We start from the raw sequence: 18,151 nt of genomic DNA on the forward strand, positions 1-18,151 counted from the left end.
AAACTGTATTTGTCTTTTATAACACATTTGAATTTTATTACATGTAAATACTGTTCACAAACATCAAGCGTTCACGTAGAGCGACCTTGATCTACGCAGTTGTCAAACCTAAGGGGATACAGAATTCTATGGAGATACAGAAATCTGCATAACACCTGTATATTGAATACACGACCCAAACGGATAGCGAGTTCATGTTTACACTTGACACGGTGAAACGCTGTTGGAAATAATAGGATAGCTAGCTGGTAGTTGTGGTTCTTTGCATATCACAGCAGTTATATTGCTTTTTTTTTTTTTTTTTTTACAGTACAATACTGCAGTAAATTATGGTCAATTCTAAATAATGCACAGTAACAGCAAAGTATATTTTCTGTAACACAATGCAATACTGTAGTTGTAGTATTTCTTGTAGACTTTACTTTTGATAAGCACAGTCTGTTGTATTGTATTTTACTAGACAACACAGTTGTCTTTGGAACCTCACAGTAGAGATTTTGAACTGACTTTTTTCTTTTTCTTGGACCTGTTTAAGTAAGCTCCTAAACCAGCACGAGCAGCTGAAAACCAGTAAAACCACCAGTTCTGACCAGTATCTGCCGGCCCTGATCACTGCTGGAATTTCATAAAGGAAGTGTCCATTAAAATACACACAGTTCAAGTTCCTATAAGAGAATATATTCTGCTGATTGGATATTCCACCAAATTCCCCATGTTATGCAGTTGAGGAAAGTCTGGCAGTCCCGTGGGGTTAATGGTACTGTATTCTAACTATTACATTCTTACAGGAAATACCCCATCAAGAATGGACATTCCTCATGATCTAAAAAAAAAATGTCCCTACAAGCAAACACACAAGCCCAGTAACAGGCTGATGAACACACACCCGCCACGCACGCACTCATAGAATGAAAAAGGAGGGGCCACTTCCTACTGAATATGCAGTCATACCAGTAAAGCATTTTAAAAACACTGTAGTTTCTGTTTGTATGCGTCACAATAATATATGACAACATGCATGTTTTTACCATGAATCGAGTTGACTGGCGTTGAATTTTTTGTGCTATTGCTTTTTTAAAACATGGGTGTGTGCTGTTTTGCAAGAACAGTTGCTAGAATTCCCCAGGGACCCGCTGTACAACCCCATTTGAAAAGTACAGCTTTAGAGATCAGTGCTGGTGTACTCCCCACCCCCATCAGTCAGAGCAGGACTGTGGGGTAACAGAAGAGACTCTTCTTATTGTTCTCTGGTCACACACGTTCTCTGTAGATTTCACACTTCTGCAAGTTCAGTGGCAACCTCGAATCAAGTTCAAAGTGTATTTCTTGCTTCGCCTGACACAGAAAAGATGCCAGAGAAAGTACGCTCTCAACGTGATTAGAGGCAGCCACCAAACACTTAGAAACAATATTATAAGTCTCTAAATCTAATTAAAATAAAAATAATTAAAAAAGCTGATACTTATGTGTCGATATAAAACCTGTAGTGATTTAAACATTTCAAATGCTTTGTCAGAGACATTCTGCTAATAGTTCCAATGGGGGGGGCCTAGCTTCTAATGGAAATCATAACATTGAAATTGACAAGTATTAATAGCGATAGGCCCAGATGATTATTTTGGCTTCAAACAATTCACGATTCATACAAAGAGCTGCACTCCTTCCCAGAATTCGGAGTCAGGTTATTTCCAAATTTGTGACTGTGCGTTGTGAAAGTCTGCACCGGCACATCAGGACAGTAATGAGAGGTTTCAGTCATGAGTAAAAAATGTATCCATCCCAAGCCTCTCTCTCGGGAATGAAGGCTCAGTTTCTGGGGGAGTGGTTTGTATGGAGCCGAGAGATTGCTTATTAGGAATAACTGGACAAATACATGGACAATTCCTGACATATTAAGGAAAAGACTCAGCTGACATTTGTAAATTTTGTGAATCGTTTTTTTAAAGCTGTGGCTGAAGGGATCACTGCTGTGAGATCTCAAGGGGCAGGTTCAGATTCCTGCATGGTCAGTTACCACTGCAGTAAACTTTAAAGACAGTCATCGAATCCATTATACTCAAGGCCATTTCATTTCATTTTCAGTGTTTATTAAAAAAAAAAAAAACTGGTGAAAATCAATTAACAGAATTCATTTTCCAGGTAACACCCAGGTAAGAGTCTATTCTTGGTGAATGTAAAAGCTGGTGAAGTTAACCTGTATCAGGACTTCAGTTCAGTGTGTTAAACAGAAAGCCCTATATAACTCTAAAAGTATATTTTGCTTTACATACATTTTGATTTTTCTTGGTGTAAGGTAGTATTTTCACATGCCTGAATGAGTCAGATTTTTTACCTTGATTATTGTATACAAGGTTATTTTGAAGAAAGGGCAAAAGCACATGGCTTTCTGTTTTTTTGTTGCCATGAGCCATAAGTTAATGACAGTACAGTACTGCTGAAGCTGCAACCCCATCTAGTGGACAAAAACAGCTCCAGATCAACTACTTCTATGTTTCCACACATATTGTTTTAATGCTTTGCAGAATTATATACAGTATATTTATATATATATATTTATATATGTGTGTGTGTGTGTATATGACACCCCAGGATAAACCGCATTGCATCAAACACCTGTCTGTGGTACTGAAGTGGCTCCATACACTCCAGCAGTGGCTTATCAGATTAATAACAGCCTGTCCTCATGTCCTGGTGTTCTGCTCAGAGTTCCGGGTGGAAGTCCAGCAGCAGGAAGTGCTGTCGGAGGGGGATGCTGTTCTCGTCCAATAGGAAGCTGCTCCTCAGGGTCAGGAGGAAGGTGTCAGCCGGGTGAGAGAGGAGAGAGAGGCACATCTCCGACACCACCTGAGAGAAGGAGAGCTGAGAGGAGGGGACTGAGAGAGTCAAGCAAAGAGAAAGACAGATGGAGAGAGTCAGTTTTAACACTGCTGCCCCTGAATTCAGGTGTACTCCTAAAGGCATCTCTGCTAGATGTAACGGTGAGTGTTGTGTGCTGCACCGTTACAGATTCTTTCCCTTGTCAGTGAGAGACTCAGCTGTGGTGTGCAGGGTCGCCGGGTCGTGCCCAGCCTCAACCCTGTTACACGGGCTGGTCCACTCACACTGAGGCAGTATTGAGAGTCAGGGACTGTGGGCTGGTTCACTCGCAGTGAGGGAGGTATGGAGAGTCAGGGACTGTGGGTTGATCCACTCACACTGAGACAGTGTTGAGAGTCAGGGACTGTGGGCTGGTTCACTCACACTGAGGGAGGTATTGAGAATCAGGGACTGTGGGCTGGTTCACTCACACTGAGGGAGGTATGGAGAGTCAGGGACTGTGGGCTGGTCCACTCACACTGAGGCAGTATTGAGAGTCAGGGACTGTGGGCTGGTTCACTCACACTGAGGGAGGTATTGAGAATCAGGGACTGTGGGCTGGTTCACTCACACTGAGGGAGGTATTGAGAGTCAGGGACTGTGGGCTGGTCCACTCACACTGAGGCAGTATTGAGAGTCAGGGACTGTGGGCTGGTTCACTCACACTGAGGGAGGTATTGAGAATCAGGGACTGTGGGCTGGTTCACTCACACTGAGGGAGGTATTGAGAGTCAGGGACTGTGGGCTGGTTCACTCACAGTGAGGGAGGTATGGAGAGTCAGGGACTGTGGGCTGGTTCACTTACACTGAGGCAGCATTGAGAGTCAGGGACTGTGAGCTGGTTCACTCACACTGAGGCAGTGTTGAGAGTCAGGAACTGTGGGCTGCTGTGCTCACAGTGAGGGAGGTATTGAGAGTCAGTGACTGTGGGCTGCTGTGCTCACACTGAGGCAGTATTGAGAGTCAGGGACTGTGGGCTGCTGTGCTCACACTGAGGCAGTATTGAGTCAGGGACTGTGGGCTGCTGTGCTCACACTGAGGCAGTATTGAGTCAGGGACTGTGGGCTGCTGTGCTCACACTGAGGCAGTATTGAGTCAGGGACTGTGGGCTGCTGTGCTCACACTGAGGCAGTATTGAGTCAGGGACTGTGGGCTGCTGTGCTCACACTGAGGCAGTATTGAGTCAGGGACTGTGGGCTGCTGTGCTCACACTGAGGCAGTATTGAGTCAGGGACTGTGGGCTGCTGTGCTCACACTGAGGCAGTATTGAGTCAGGGACTGTGGGCTGCTGTGCTCACACTGAGGCAGTATTGAGTCAGGGACTGTGGGCTGCTGTGCTCACACTGAGGCAGTATTGAGTCAGGGACTGTGGGCTGCTGTGCTCACACTGAAGCAGTATTGAGTCAGGGACTGTGGGCTGCTGTGCTCACACTGAGGCAGTATTGAGTCAGGGACTGTGGGCTGGTTCACTCACACTGAGGCAGTATTGAGTCAGGGACTGTGGGCTGCTGTGCTCACACTGAGGCAGTATTGAGTCAGGGACTGTGGGCTGCTGTGCTCACACTGAGGCAGTATTGAGTCAGGGACTGTGAGCTGCTGTGCTCACACTGAGGCAGTATTGAGTCAGGGACTGTGGGCTGCTGTGCTCACACTGAGGCAGTATTGAGTCAGGGACTGTGGGCTGCTGTGCTCACACTGAGGCAGTATTGAGTCAGGGACTGTGGGCTGCTGTGCTCACACTGAGGCAGGGTTTTACCTGCTGGCTTGTTGAGCTGTTCTGCTGGAATATTCAAGAAGATCTGCTCCACAAGCACGGGGGGAACCTCCACTGAGATTACACTGTCCCCGTCTGTCACCGTCATCACTGCTGGCCTGCCACACACACAGAGGGACACACACACACAGAGGGACAGAGAGAAACACACACACACAGAGGGACAGAGAGAAACACACACACACAGAGGGACAGAGAGAAACACACACACACAGAGGGACATACACACAGAGAGGGATAGAGAGAAACACACACACACAGAGGGACACACACACACAGAGGGACAGAGAGAAACACACACACACAGAGGGACAGAGAGAAACACACACACACACAGAGGGACATACACACACACACAGAGGGACATACACACAGAGAGGGATAGAGAGAAACACACACACACAGAGGGACACACACACACAGAGGGACAGAGAGAAACACACACACACAGAGGGACAGAGAGAAACACACACACACAGAGGGACAGAGAGAAACACACACACACAGAGGGACACACACACAGAGAGGGATAGAGAGAAACACACACACACACAGAGGGACATACACACAGAGAGGGATAGAGAGAAACACACACACACAGAGGGACACACACACACAGAGGGACAGAGAGAAACACACACACACAGAGGGACAGAGAGAAACACACACACACAGAGGGACACACACACACAGAGAGGAATAGAGAGAAACACACACACAGAGGGACACACACACACAGAGGGACAGAGAGAAACACACACACACAGAGGGACAGAGAGAAACACACACACACAGAGGGACACACACACACAGAGAGGAATAGAGAGAAACACACACACAGAGGGACACACACACACAGAGGGACAGAGAGAAACACACACACACAGAGGGACAGAGAGAAACACACACACACACAGAGGGACAGAGAGAAACACACACACACAGAGGGACAGAGAGAAACACACACACACAGAGGGACATACACATACAGAGGGACAGAGAGAAACACACACACACAGAGGGACAGAGAGAAACACACACACACAGAGGGACATACACACAGAGAGGGATAGAGAGAAACACACACACACAGAGGGACACACACACACAGAGGGACAGAGAGAAACACACACACACAGAGGGACAGAGAGAAACACACACACAGAGGGACACAGAAATCAAACTATGAAACAACTAAATATGACGCCCTCAATAGCATGTGCCACACAATGTCCTAATTTGAATATTTAGTAAGCCTGGTGGATAAAGATCTAAACATTTTCAGAAGTAGCCCCCACACATTAGTTAGTATTCCTGGTTGCTACTGATCTAAGCAAAATCAGTAATAGAAAATCATACAAAAACACGCATAACAGGATATTAATTACAACAAAAATTTAACTTGAAGCCAAAAAAGTCAGGACATTCTTTACAATGAAATCAGCCTCAATGGTGCAGCTTGATGCCACAAAGGAAATGAAATGCCAAACCACTCCTAACTCAGCTTCATCCAGGCTAGGCTTGTAGCATTGATACTGAGATGTGATGGGCAGCATTCAATGATAAGGGGAAGCATTGAAAATGGCAGAGGTAAGAATTCATTTTAAAACCTTTAACAAGAAAAAGTTCCACACTTTTATTCCTCTATAATTAAACAGGTAAGACATGAACTATTTCAATAATGTGGATTGGTTTGAATGATCCCTGTAATGGTGAGGCTGTGTTGCTAACCTGTAATACCGCTTCACTCCAGTGTGTGGCAGGCAGGGGTAGCAGAGTTGGTAGATTCTGTTGTCGTCGACTCCCAGCTCGGAGCCACACCTCCCGCACCCTACAAAGGTGATGTCATCAGTCACCAATCCCACAATCCTTTGCAGGGGCGTGTCTCCATCCATCAGCAGCCGGGCATTGTGGGAGGTTCCGCCCGTGAACTGCAGAGCAGTGATGTGAGCCTTCACTACCACCTCCCCTGGACAGACAGGCAGAGACAGAGGCAGCAAGAGACAAAGAAAGAGGCAGTGAGAGGCATAAGAGAGACAGGGAGACAGTGAGAAAGAGGCGGAGAGGTACAAACACACAGGCAGCCCGAGAGACAGGCAGGCACACAGACAGAGAGAGAAGCAGTGGTATTTATTGTACATTCAAACAATAAATAAATAGGGGCTACAAAACACCCTGCAGAATTTTCTTACAAAAATGTTGGTTTGTTGTAACGCAACTTTGGGTAGGCATTTAGATTCTTCCTTCTTCTCTGCTCAAAAAACTTAAATAGTTTTGTAATGTACTGACCCTTAGAAGTTTAAGTTTACCCACTTAAATTTGCACTTAAAAATGTGTTGTATACCCATGCTTATAAACGCATTTATGGTAATTCACCCTGGTTTGCCAAGCTTCTTTAACATGCTTTACTATACCTCTTTGTGCTTTACAATGCTCACCCATGACTAACCATGCTTTCACCATACTTTATACAATTTGCCTTTTACTATGGGGAACTTTTAAATGGGTTAGTTTACCATGGGTTTTTTTTTTTATATACTTTACCATACCTCACTGTGGCTTACAATGCTTACCTATGCTTTACCATGCGTTCACTGTGCTTTATCATTCTTTGCTGTGCTTTTACTGTGGTAAAAGGGGAAAGCTGCACTGTGTGGGTTGGGTCTGTGATTGTAATGAATCTGGTCCTCACCTGAGTGTCGGAGGGAGAGCAGAGTCTGCAGGTCTGTCTCGCAGCGCTCCGGATCGGCCCAGCTCCAGAACTCCAAGGCCCGAGGGTCATCGGGGAAGAGAGGCTCGCACGAGCCCCAGGGGGTGGAGTGCAGCTCCAGGAACCCCGAAACAGAGCCCCACCGTACCAGCAGGCAGCGGAAATCCCACACCAGCGCTAGAGAGCAGAGAACAGACTGTGAATCCCAGGCTTTATTACATGTTGCCATGCTTTTACAATGCGAAACTTAAAATGGTAGCACACCACACATACTGTTAATACCAGTACCCTGCAGAAAGAGATGCAGCACAAACACACACAGGCAGACACTCGTAAGATACACAGACACACACAGCGCTGTAAACTCACCTCTCTTCCTCTGAATGCGCGGCAGCCAGGCGGTAGCACCTCCCCACAACACCAGTGCCCCCCGCTGGCCATCTCCCTGCTCCACACTCAGAACCACCTTCCTGAGAGACTGTCCCCTGTAGGAATACACTGGCACTGCACAGGGGAACAAACAGTGTAAAACGGGATTTTCATGGGATCTTTTTAAATAGGTTTCTTAGGCATCTACAACCAATACTGTGTCTGCCTCTATAATGCAATAAGAAAGAAAGAAAGAAAGAAAGAAAGAAAGAAAGAAAGAAAGAAAATGAGAAGGAAAGAAAGGAAAAAAAAAAGGAAAATAGTCAAGCAGTCATAAACATACAGTCAGATGGACAGGCATTCCTAGTGAGACAGACAGACAGATAGACAAACAGGCAGGCAGTCAGATAGTCACACAGACACAAACACAGATAGTCAGATACAAACACAGACAGGCAGTCAGATAGCCGTGGCTGTACTGAGCTGCGCTGTGCTGTTCTATACTGTACTGCACTGTGCTGTTCTGTACTGCGCTGTGCTGTTCTGTACTATACTGCACTGTGTTGTAATGTACTGTGCTGTACTGCGCTGCGCTGTCCTGTTCTGTACTGTGCTGTGCTGTGCTGTGCTGTTCCGTACTGAGCTGCGCTGCTCTGTGCTGTTCTGTACTGCACTGTACTGTGCTGTGTTGTGCTGTGCTGTTCTGTACTGTACTGTGCTGTGATGTGCTGTACTGAACTGCGCTGTGCTATGCTGTACTGCACTGTGCTGTGTTGTGCTGCGCTGTGCTGTTCTGTGCTGTACTGCGCTGTGATGTGCTGTGCTGTTCTGTACTGAGCTGCGCTGTGCTGTGTTGTACTGCACTGTGCTGTGCTGTTCTGTACTGTGCTGCGCTGTGCTGTTCTGTGTGTGCTGTGCTGTACCGGTGAGTGTGGAGATGCGTGTGACTCGCAGCAGCGCATGGACCAACGTGTTAGCTCTCAGGACCCCCAGACGGGTGTGCCGGATGCTGTGGGGACTCTGGGGGGCTCTGGAGGGAACGGAGAGGAGGTGGGGGTGCCTCTCCCTCAAATACCCCTGCAGCTCCGCCAGGGTGACTCTGTCCACATATCCTGGAACTGCACAGGGCAAAACAAGACAAGGTCAAACCATGGGGCCTGCCATCCATTCAAACAATATACAGGAGCCCACTTGTCATTTCAGTAGACTTTTTTACATTCATTTGTACCTGATGCAGGGGTCTGATTTCCACCTCACCTCGCTCATGGTTGATGTTGAAGAATTGGCCCAGGTTGAGTAGTTTGCTGGCTGGAGTGGATTGCAGCACTGTCTCCCCTCTCCACTGGTCCTCCTTCACACTCACATCTAGGAAACAAACAAGCAAGAACTCAATCAGCCGAGAGACTGGGAACAATCCAGCCCCCTGCATCCTGTGAAGCGCGGACACGTGCACAGTGTTTCAAGCAACACTTTAACAGAAGAGCATGTACAAACAAGAGGAGGCCATTCAGTCCATCAGTGCTCATCCGGTTCCTAGTAGCCGATTGATCTATAACTTTGCAGTTTTCCCATTCTTTTCCCATGGTTATACTGTGCATTTACCATCGTTTACCTGGGCTTGCCATGTTTATTTTAATATGCTTTACCATACCTTGCTGTTCTTTACAATGCCTAACTCTGCTTTACCATGCTTTCACTGTGCTTTATTACTTTGCAGTGCTTTTACTATTGGAAACTTTTAGTGAGAGCAGGCGGGCAGGCAGGCAGGAAGGAGACAGTTGAGAGCAGACACTGCTGAATTTAGACACACAGGAAGTGGTCTAATTAAAAAATACCAGTGCACAGGAAGTGCGGGCAAGCGAGTATGAGAGAGCTGAGCAGGTGAGCTCCACAGACACACCCAGGAAAAGGACACTTCCTCTGAGCTATACAATGCAAACTCCTGAGCGCACAGGCACAGGCAAACTTACTGAGCAGGAAACTTAGCAGGTCTTAGGAAGGAGCAGTCCAACTAGAAATGTTTTGAATTTCTTGTGAGCAAAAAAAAAAGCCTTACTAGGGGCCTAAAGCAAGGGTAATGGCATCTTTGTAAACCTAGTAAGTAAAAATGTTTAAGGGAAGTAGATCTGAATCACTGATACGAAAACAATGTGGCAGTGGAGCGGTTCATTTTTTACTGGTAATAAACCGTGCTGAGAACCAAATATTTAAACAACAACCCAAAACTGTATGGTCTTCATACCTCAAAAACTCAAAAGCACATGACCTCGTGTGAGCTGCCATATCAGGTCAGGGTTCAATGTCATTGGTCACCAGCACATTTAGCGAGCAGGGATTATATTAGACCCTTCAGATATGAAGTCACAATCTCAGACAGTCTCTGAGATCCAAGGCTCTGGCACCGAGGCGACAGGGGAGGCTGCTTTGTGAACTCACGGTCAGGAGCAGGATTTCAAAGTGTTCATACAGAAGTTAAATCGTTGTGCCTTAGGTGTGTCTCATTGTGTAAGAGATATCAGCTAGTGCAGTTTGGGGGAGAGGACCACGATGCAAAGCTGAGAGTGAAGTTAATAGGATGATCCACATTACAAAAGGTAGTAGGCATGTGTTTTTTCTTTTTTTTTTTGGAACATTGGAATTAGGTGTGGTGTTCTCTGCGCAGGATGACATCTGCACACAGGGTAAGATGCCTGTGATTGGCTGCCTTCTGATTTGTGGTTTATAATTTACAGATCCTCACGCACCTGTTATGACGACCAGGTCCCCGGGGTACACAGTCAGAGCCCAGAAAGCCGCTGCCCGCCACAGGACCACCTTCCTCTCCGTCCCTGACTGGTCCGTCACCACGATGGTTGCCAGGGGAACAGCAGAGCCGGCGGACGTCCCTGATCTCACTCTGACCTCCTTCAGGTGGCAGGGGTTCAGCACACAGGCCAGGACCTTGTAGCGCTGAGCCTGGTCCACGCAGCTCCTCAGCAGGGCAGGCTTCCCAGGCAAGCCCATGGTTTCCCTCAGGCCCCTCCTTACCTTTCGGTTGGAAAGGGAGGTTCTGGTTTTCTTGGATTCAGGGGCAGTGGCAGGGGGACTGGGGGCTGTGGGTTTGGAGGCCCCCTCCTCAGTCTCTCTTCTATTCTCAGTAGGATCACCATCTTGATGGGGAGGCTGTATAAAGTTTCAAGGTTGGGGAAATTCACATTGTTAAATAAATAAAAAAAACAGGATTTAAATGGAAATAGAAATGAGCAACGTAAGAATACCTAATAGAGCCTTTTTGAACACCACGCAACTTCTCTAGTAACTAGTTCTTAGGGGGGCATTTTCAAGCGATTTTCACTACTTAGCACAAAACAAGATTGTTCAGATATTACAGCTTGAACTATTAATGAGGTTACAATTGCTCAAAAACACCATCTTACAACAAGTTGCTTCATGCAGTTGCCACGTTTCACGGGCTTAGAAGTTACTGTCTTACTTCTTCTTGAGAGCAGAGCAGCGCTGTGGAGCACATCTCCATCACAACGCCTCCCTCCCCCCGAGGCAGCAGCTCGCCAGGGGCACTGAAGAGTTCCTCCGAGCCCTCCGCAGTGTGGGGCTCCTCTGGGGGGGCTCTGCCTGGCTGGGGCGCTCCCGGAATGACCCCTGGGGTTGAGTTCTGTACTCTCATAGGGGTGTGCAGCTCTGGGGCTGGTCCTGAGACGGTTTCTTCCTTTTGGACCTCGGGGCTCTCCCCGCACTCCGATGCCAGCAGCCCCTTTAAGATGGCGGCCTGGCTGGCGGCCCACACGCTGAGGAATTCCGTCTGCGGGGACAGTTCCTGCTCAGCTGTCCCTGGATCTGCACCTTCAGGAAAGCAGCTGTCCAGATATTCTGTGATTGCGTCGCCGGGCAATTCCTGACTGCGGTTGACCAGACGCTTTCTCCCGGAAACCGTTTGGGAACGCAGGGCTCCTGTTCCTTCAGTTCCTTGCCGCGCTGCTTCCTTCCCCGTTTCTGAAGGGGAGCAGGATTCATTTTGGCGGGATGGCTCGCTGGATGGTCTTGTTTGGTTAACACTCAGCCTGTCTGAATGATTGCAGACGTAGCCAGCGGCTCTTTTGCTCCAGCAGATCCTTGCATCCCCTGCAATGGCTCCTCCCTCTCTCAGCTCAGAGGCGGGGTGAAGTTTCCCTTCTCGGCAGTAAAGCTCAATGCTGTTCCAGTTTTCCGAAGTTTCCTCCACGGGAGTCCCTGCTCCCGGCGTTCCCTTTTCCTTAGGGAATATTGGAGCGCCGAGGAAAATGTGGATTCCCTGTTTTCCCTCCATGTTTTGAACAGGGGTTCCTGAGTTCTCTGTGGACTGATCTGGATCTGTAGCACAGTGCTGCCTGCTTCCTCTTTATCTGAAAAAATGGAAACACAAGAAGTACTTTATTTACATGCAGTCTTTGAAAGGCTCATTTGTAACGTTGTAAAAGTTTTGCTTGTAAGTCTCTCATGAAGATGTAATAAGCAATGCTTTGTGATGCTCTGACCGCTAACAAGGTCTGCTTTCTTTTCTGAGAAAGTAGAGCGCACTTAAGGCAAAGCAATGGAAGAATGCATCAAACAAGACTCCAAACAGTACATCTGACTGTAAAAAGGAATGCGATTGGTCGGTCTGTCTGTCTAATAAAGCAGACTGCACAGGAGGTAGACACTACAGTATGGGAGAATGCAGAAAAGACACAAAGTCATTACACAGTATTTTACTGTAAAAATGGAACACTGCAACTTTAAATGGGTTTCACACTGGTACCTAAATAAAACTTTTTTTTTTTTCACCAGTTCAGCTCAGCAGCAATGCAGCTGCAGACACCTTATCCCTGTGCGTGCTAGCACAGGCTCGACTGGACTGGGAGTCTGTTGCTGGGGTAATTAGCAGGCAGGCCAACACAAACAACATTTTTCAAAACTGCTTGGCTAGGGCCCACACCCAGTGCAGTACCACGCAGCCACCAGCAGAGGGTGAGTAGGCCCAGATTGTCAGAGAATGCAATGACTCACACAGACTGTACTGCAACGGAGACCAGGGAGGTCAAAAACAACAGACCAACATTCCTTTTTGTTATTTCTGTTGAAATTCCTCATAGTTTCCAAAGATTTAATGTGGATGTATTTAGATTAAAAAATGAAACATGGAGGTTGGCACCATTTTTTATTTTTTTTAAACGGGCTCATCCACAGCTGGCTAGAATAATGAACGCTGGAAAATAATAATTTGATGTATTATTATGATGTGTCTATAAGTTATATAGCTGACCACAGTACATCTGCACAGTAATTTAAGTTTTCCCACGGTTACACTTTGCATTTAACTATGCTTTGCCATGCTTTCACTATGCTTTATTACACTTTGCCATGCTTTACAATGGAGACTTTTAGAAGGGATTCGTGAAGCCGTCCTTTCCACAAACACACATAGAAAAGCTAACCAGGAATCTCTCAATGTTTAGCTGCTTCACAGCAAGCTGGATCAAATATCTGCATTAGAATGTATTGATAGAATAGTATCACGTTTAATTATTTACACATTGTTAATGCTTGCTACCCTGTGTGATTGCTGTTGTTAAATTTAAAGAACAAAAGTAATTGTAAAAGGAAAGCCGACACCAGTGTAGACCTGCCCAGTAAATCTGCCTTCCCTGTGCTTTCCCCATTCTCACATCATGGAACGATGCCAATGTTTTTTTGTTTTTTTTAAACATATTTGATGTTCGAAACGGGTCTGTTCGGAAAATAGTTGTAAGTGTGTACCACCACCCCTGCTCTGCGCTCCCCTCCCCCCTCCCTCCCTCTCTCCCTCCAGTCTCATCAGAGGGTGTTGTCCCTCCCTCGACCAATCAGAAGGGGGGTTGCAGTGCTGAAATGCTAGCATGATTGATTACTGCACACCCACATAGATACAGAGACACAGCACAGAGAAACCTGGGGCAGCTAGGAGTAGGGCGGTGTAGAAAAACAAGGAGGAGAGAAAGGAGGGGGAGAGAGGGAGGGGATGGAGAGAGGGAGGGGATGGAGAGAGGGAGGGGATGGAGAGAGGGTGAAGAAGTTTGAGTGACAGAAGCATGAAGAGTGCTATACTGAATAAGAGTACATTTGTTTTCTATTGGGTTGTAACACAATAATACAGGTTTTGTCTAAAGTGCGCACTCCTGCATTGAATTTTCTTTAAACAGTTGTTCATTATGGGGACATGGACTCTGTCCTCATAAATTAGGTTATTTCAGGTTTTCCTGTCTTTTGACCCTGAAAGTACTATAAAACATGCCCACTAATAAACACACACTCTCTCACACACACACCTTGTCCTACAGTTCTCGAGATTAGCCCGTTAATAATTACGTGATTTCACAACTGCAGAAGAGACCTTTTGAACTTGGAGATGTGGAAAGCCCCTGCTATCTTATAAGTGATAATGATCAGTGTCCAGTCCTGAGGTCTAGGGTACAAAAACTAAACAGAATCAGCACATTTACTGCAGAGAACACAAAATCACACACAGACACACTGACACACTGACAGACACACTGACAGACAGACAGACAGACACACAGACAGACACACTGACAGCCTGACAGACACAGACTGACAGACACACTGACAGACAGACACACAGACACACAGACACACAGACAGAGCCCCTGTGACGTACTACTGCACAGTCAGAGACCACTTTCCATATGACAAGTCAAAGAAAATGGCCCATGGTTCAAGTGGATGTTTGTGTACAGATCATCACCTCTATCAGAAGCAACAGTGAAAGAACATGTTTGTGTTCATTATATATACATGTTGTTTTTATGAGAGGAATTTCCAGAATTTCCTAGGGACCCCTAATAAAAGTTTACCAGGGTAAGTTTGCATATTTATTTTGCAGTTTTCCCATGCTTTTCCCATAGTTACCATAGTTTGCCATGATTTTTAAATATGCTTTACCATACCTCTCTAGGCTTTACTATGCATACCTATGCTTTACCATGCTTTCACTCTGCTTTATTAAACTTTGCTCTGCTTTTACTATGAGAAAGTTTTATAGGGACCTGTGTGTTACTGTTTACTGAGCTTTATTAGGCTGCAGGTCTCTGCAGTAGTAACTGCAGTTAATGCTGATCAGCAGCACAGTGATTGTGTAAGCAAGCAGAGATGACTTGCAGAGGAAGGAAAGGTCTGCTGAGGGAAGCAGTTCTGTAAGAAAGTTCAAATTCAAAGTGTGATCTCCATTAGCTGACTAGGAGGCTGTGTGGTCCAGTGGTTAAAGAAACAGGCTTGTAGCCAGGAGGTCCCCGGTTCAAATCCCACCTCAGCCACTGACTCATTGTGTGACCCTGAGCAAGTCACTTAACCTCCTTGTGCTCCGTCTTTCGGGTGAGACGTAGTTGTAAGTGACTCTGCAGCTGATGCATAGTTCACACACCCTAGTCTCTGTAAGTCGCCTTGGATAAAGGCGTCTGCTAAAATAAACAAATAAGTGGTTGGGTAACCCATTGTGTGCACGCTATCTTCTGAATAAACAGATATACAGTACCCACAGAAACTTGAATACCTTTAATGACAAATATTTCGACTGGAAGTCTTTTCCAGTGTCTTCAAGAAGACGACCTTTAACGATGCTGAAAAAGGCTTTCAGTCAGAACATTTGGTTAGGGGTAATATAAAACTCTTTTTTTTTATTTACATAACTGTTTCTACCGAATGTAAAGCCATGGATTCTCTTTAAAACTGGGCACATCAGTGTTTTGAGATGCTTGAATTGACCCGAATTCTGGATGAAAAAAAAGTAAACACATAGCTTTTAGAAAAAACTGGAATTTTTTAGGCAAAGAAATAAAGGGCCTTGTATATATCTTTTCCGACAACCACAGGTGAAGTTGTTAAGGCAGCGTCAACACAGAGGTGTTTCGAGGTTGTATTACAAGAACGAGGCACACAAAACTTTAGTCAAAACAAAGAAGAGTTCATTTCATCTGCTTGGGGTACAATTACGTTGTATTTTGACACCATGTAAATGTCTCCCAATCACCCCCAACCCCTCTGACCCACACACTCTGTGGAGCGGCATATACAGTTATCAGAGTACTCTGCGCTTGAACATCTTGAAAGATGTACAGTATAATTCAAACCAACTGCAGACTTAGCCCTCAACATCTGTTGTTCTTAAGAACATTGGCCTGACTGAAAGATTCGGAGAGGGTAAAAAGGCTCCCATTGTAGAGCAGTAAGAGCCAGTTTCAGCCAGATTGACCGGGTACCCACTTAGTCATTTCAATAATGTACCTAAACAAGGGGAGTTGTGAAACCCAGCACTGACTGCAGGTCAAGTCATTTTCAAGCCTTGGTACGAGCAGAGGAACAGGGTTAGGATTAGGGGAACAGGGAGTGAGCTGGACAGGAGGGTAGGAAGGCACCAGACAGTGTATTGTACAGCAGAATCTCAAAAACAATCCTGATATGAAAATGTACGAACGAGAGGCCACTCCGCCCGTCAGTGCTCGCCCGATTTCTAGTAGCTGATGGATCTCAAAGCCTTGTCAAGTCGTGGTCTTAAAGGATCTCAATGACTCCACACACTCACCACTCTCTCTGTGTAAAGAGGTGTCTAAGACCCTAAGTCTCTCTATCTCCGCTTCATTTCCAACTGTGTGTCCTTGGGTCCTGGTTTCTGTGCTGTGCTTACAGTATTGGCTATAGGGTTAACTTTGTGAACTCCTATTAAGATTTTATAGACTTCAATCAAGTCCTCCCTAATTGTTCTTATGAAAGCAAGGAGAGGATGTAGGAGGCTGGGCTGTACTGAACAGCTGCTGGAGGGCAGTAAGGCAGTTTCAGTGTGCTGAGCTGGAGCTGTTGTTCTTTATTGATCAGTATTGCTGGTCAGGGGGAGTGAGGAGAGGGAAACTCCCACAGAGCCAGCCAATACTGAGATGGGTGGGGGGTTGTTTATTAAACCCAGCACTGTGGAGACAGGATCCTACCTTCCTATCCACTGTAGGGACACCCTGACAGTGCTGCTGCTTTGATGTTGTCTAAAGCTAATTACTGTGAGACTGAGATTGATCAGGATTCATCCAGTTTAAAATCAGAACCCTAATTACTATGCTGTCTTTGAGATTGATCAGGATTCATCCAGTTTAAAATCAGAACCCTAATTACTATGCTGCCATTGAGATTGATCAGGATTCATCCAGTTTAAAATCAGAACCCTAATTACTATGCTGTCTTTGAGATTGATCAGGATTCATCCAGTTTAAAATCAGAACCCTAATTACTATGCTGCCATTGAGATTGATCAGGATTCATCCAGTTTAAAATCAGAACCCTAATTACTATGCTGTCTTTGAGATTGTACTATGCTCTGCTATGCAGGGGGGATAGTCCTGGAACTAATGCCTCCTGGAGGTTCTTTCTCAATTTTACAACTCCTTTGTTTTAATGATTAATGATTTTTAATGAAGCACAAAATAAGCTGACAAAGCCCCCATTGCACCAGGGCCTAGATCTAATGTACATGACTGTACAGAAATGTGTGATCTCAAAACGAGATGCATGTGCTTTACAAGATTACGAAACCGCAGCACGAGATAGACGCGTTGCACTTTGCAGGGCACAAAGTTCAGGAAGTAAAACAAATAAATGCAAGACTTATATATATATATAGAATGAATTCCCTGGTTTCTGGTTGCAGTTTACTACAGTATCAGAACAGCGCTTTACCCTTGTCTGCACTTAATCCACTTCAGGATTTTCAACCAACTAACCAACTAGACAGGCCCTTCCACATCCCTGTGTTCCGATTGGTGCGAATGTTTTGTACACGCCTCCTCCGCTCCATCGCGAGCACGAGGGAGACGACACGCGCGCAGCCTCCTTGGGGGGGAAAAATGCGAGTGCGTGTGAATCTCTTTCACCCCTTAAAAAAGAAAAAATACTGTACATAAATATCTTCTATTCATATGTCTGCAGGCATTTTATACACAATATTTTATATGTTTTATTTATTTATAATAATAATAATAATAATAATAATAATAATAATAATAATAATAATAATAATCATTACATCATACAGTACCGGTAAATAAAAAAATCTGCGATCTTAAAATACCAATTTTAAATACTACACTACGATTATTAAGACAATATGAAACAGCGTGTAAAAGGGTTTTTGTCATGTAAAATCTTAACTCGCTGTTTTGGCAGTATGACGGTTTTGTTCGGTCTCGTCTCGGGCGCGGCACTCTCATCTGGAGAGAGACGGTTTCTTCTGCTTATTACTGTTCAAGGACATCTGAGATTGACCGGTTATATTGAATAGAATTACTATTTATTACATTCATTTAGTGTTTACGACAAACAAACAAAAACGGAAGTTCCTCCAACTAGAAAGGTTGACATTTTTTCTTAAAGGAATTCACTTTTTAAAAATG

At 45.4% G+C, this 18,151-nt stretch overlaps 1 protein-coding gene across 1 annotated transcript; it reads right to left on the reverse strand.

Annotated features, from left to right (window-relative positions):
• Nucleotides 1–2,066: 2,066 nt before the first annotated feature.
• shld2 (shieldin complex subunit 2) lies at nucleotides 2,067–12,133 on the reverse strand. Its single transcript, XM_059026272.1, has 9 exons — nucleotides 11,182–12,133; nucleotides 10,454–10,871; nucleotides 8,967–9,074; nucleotides 8,633–8,827; nucleotides 7,710–7,844; nucleotides 7,323–7,517; nucleotides 6,362–6,599; nucleotides 4,613–4,728; nucleotides 2,067–2,873 (listed from the first exon to the last, which is right to left on the reverse strand). Exons 1-9 carry the CDS (start codon nucleotides 12,010–12,012, stop codon nucleotides 2,701–2,703), a joined length of 2,409 nt encoding a protein of 802 aa, XP_058882255.1. The 5' UTR covers nucleotides 12,013–12,133; the 3' UTR covers nucleotides 2,067–2,700.
• Between the last annotated feature and the right edge of the window lie 6,018 nt (nucleotides 12,134–18,151).

The sequence above is a fragment of the Acipenser ruthenus genome, chromosome 7, assembly GCF_902713425.1.
Source record: "Acipenser ruthenus chromosome 7, fAciRut3.2 maternal haplotype, whole genome shotgun sequence".
NCBI classification, from domain to species: Eukaryota; Metazoa; Chordata; class Actinopteri; order Acipenseriformes; family Acipenseridae; genus Acipenser; species Acipenser ruthenus.

Coding starts and splice junctions, on each gene's coding strand:
- shld2 (XM_059026272.1), bottom strand. CDS start 12,012: ATGGAGGGAAAACAGGGAATCCACATTTTCCTCGGCGCTCCAATATTC. Junction 7,518..7,709: donor GCGCATTCAGAGGAAGAGAG/GTGAGTTTACAG, acceptor TCTGCTCTCTAG/CGCTGGTGTGGGATTTCCGC. Junction 6,600..7,322: donor GCTCTCCCTCCGACACTCAG/GTGAGGACCAGA, acceptor CTGTCTGTCCAG/GGGAGGTGGTAGTGAAGGCT.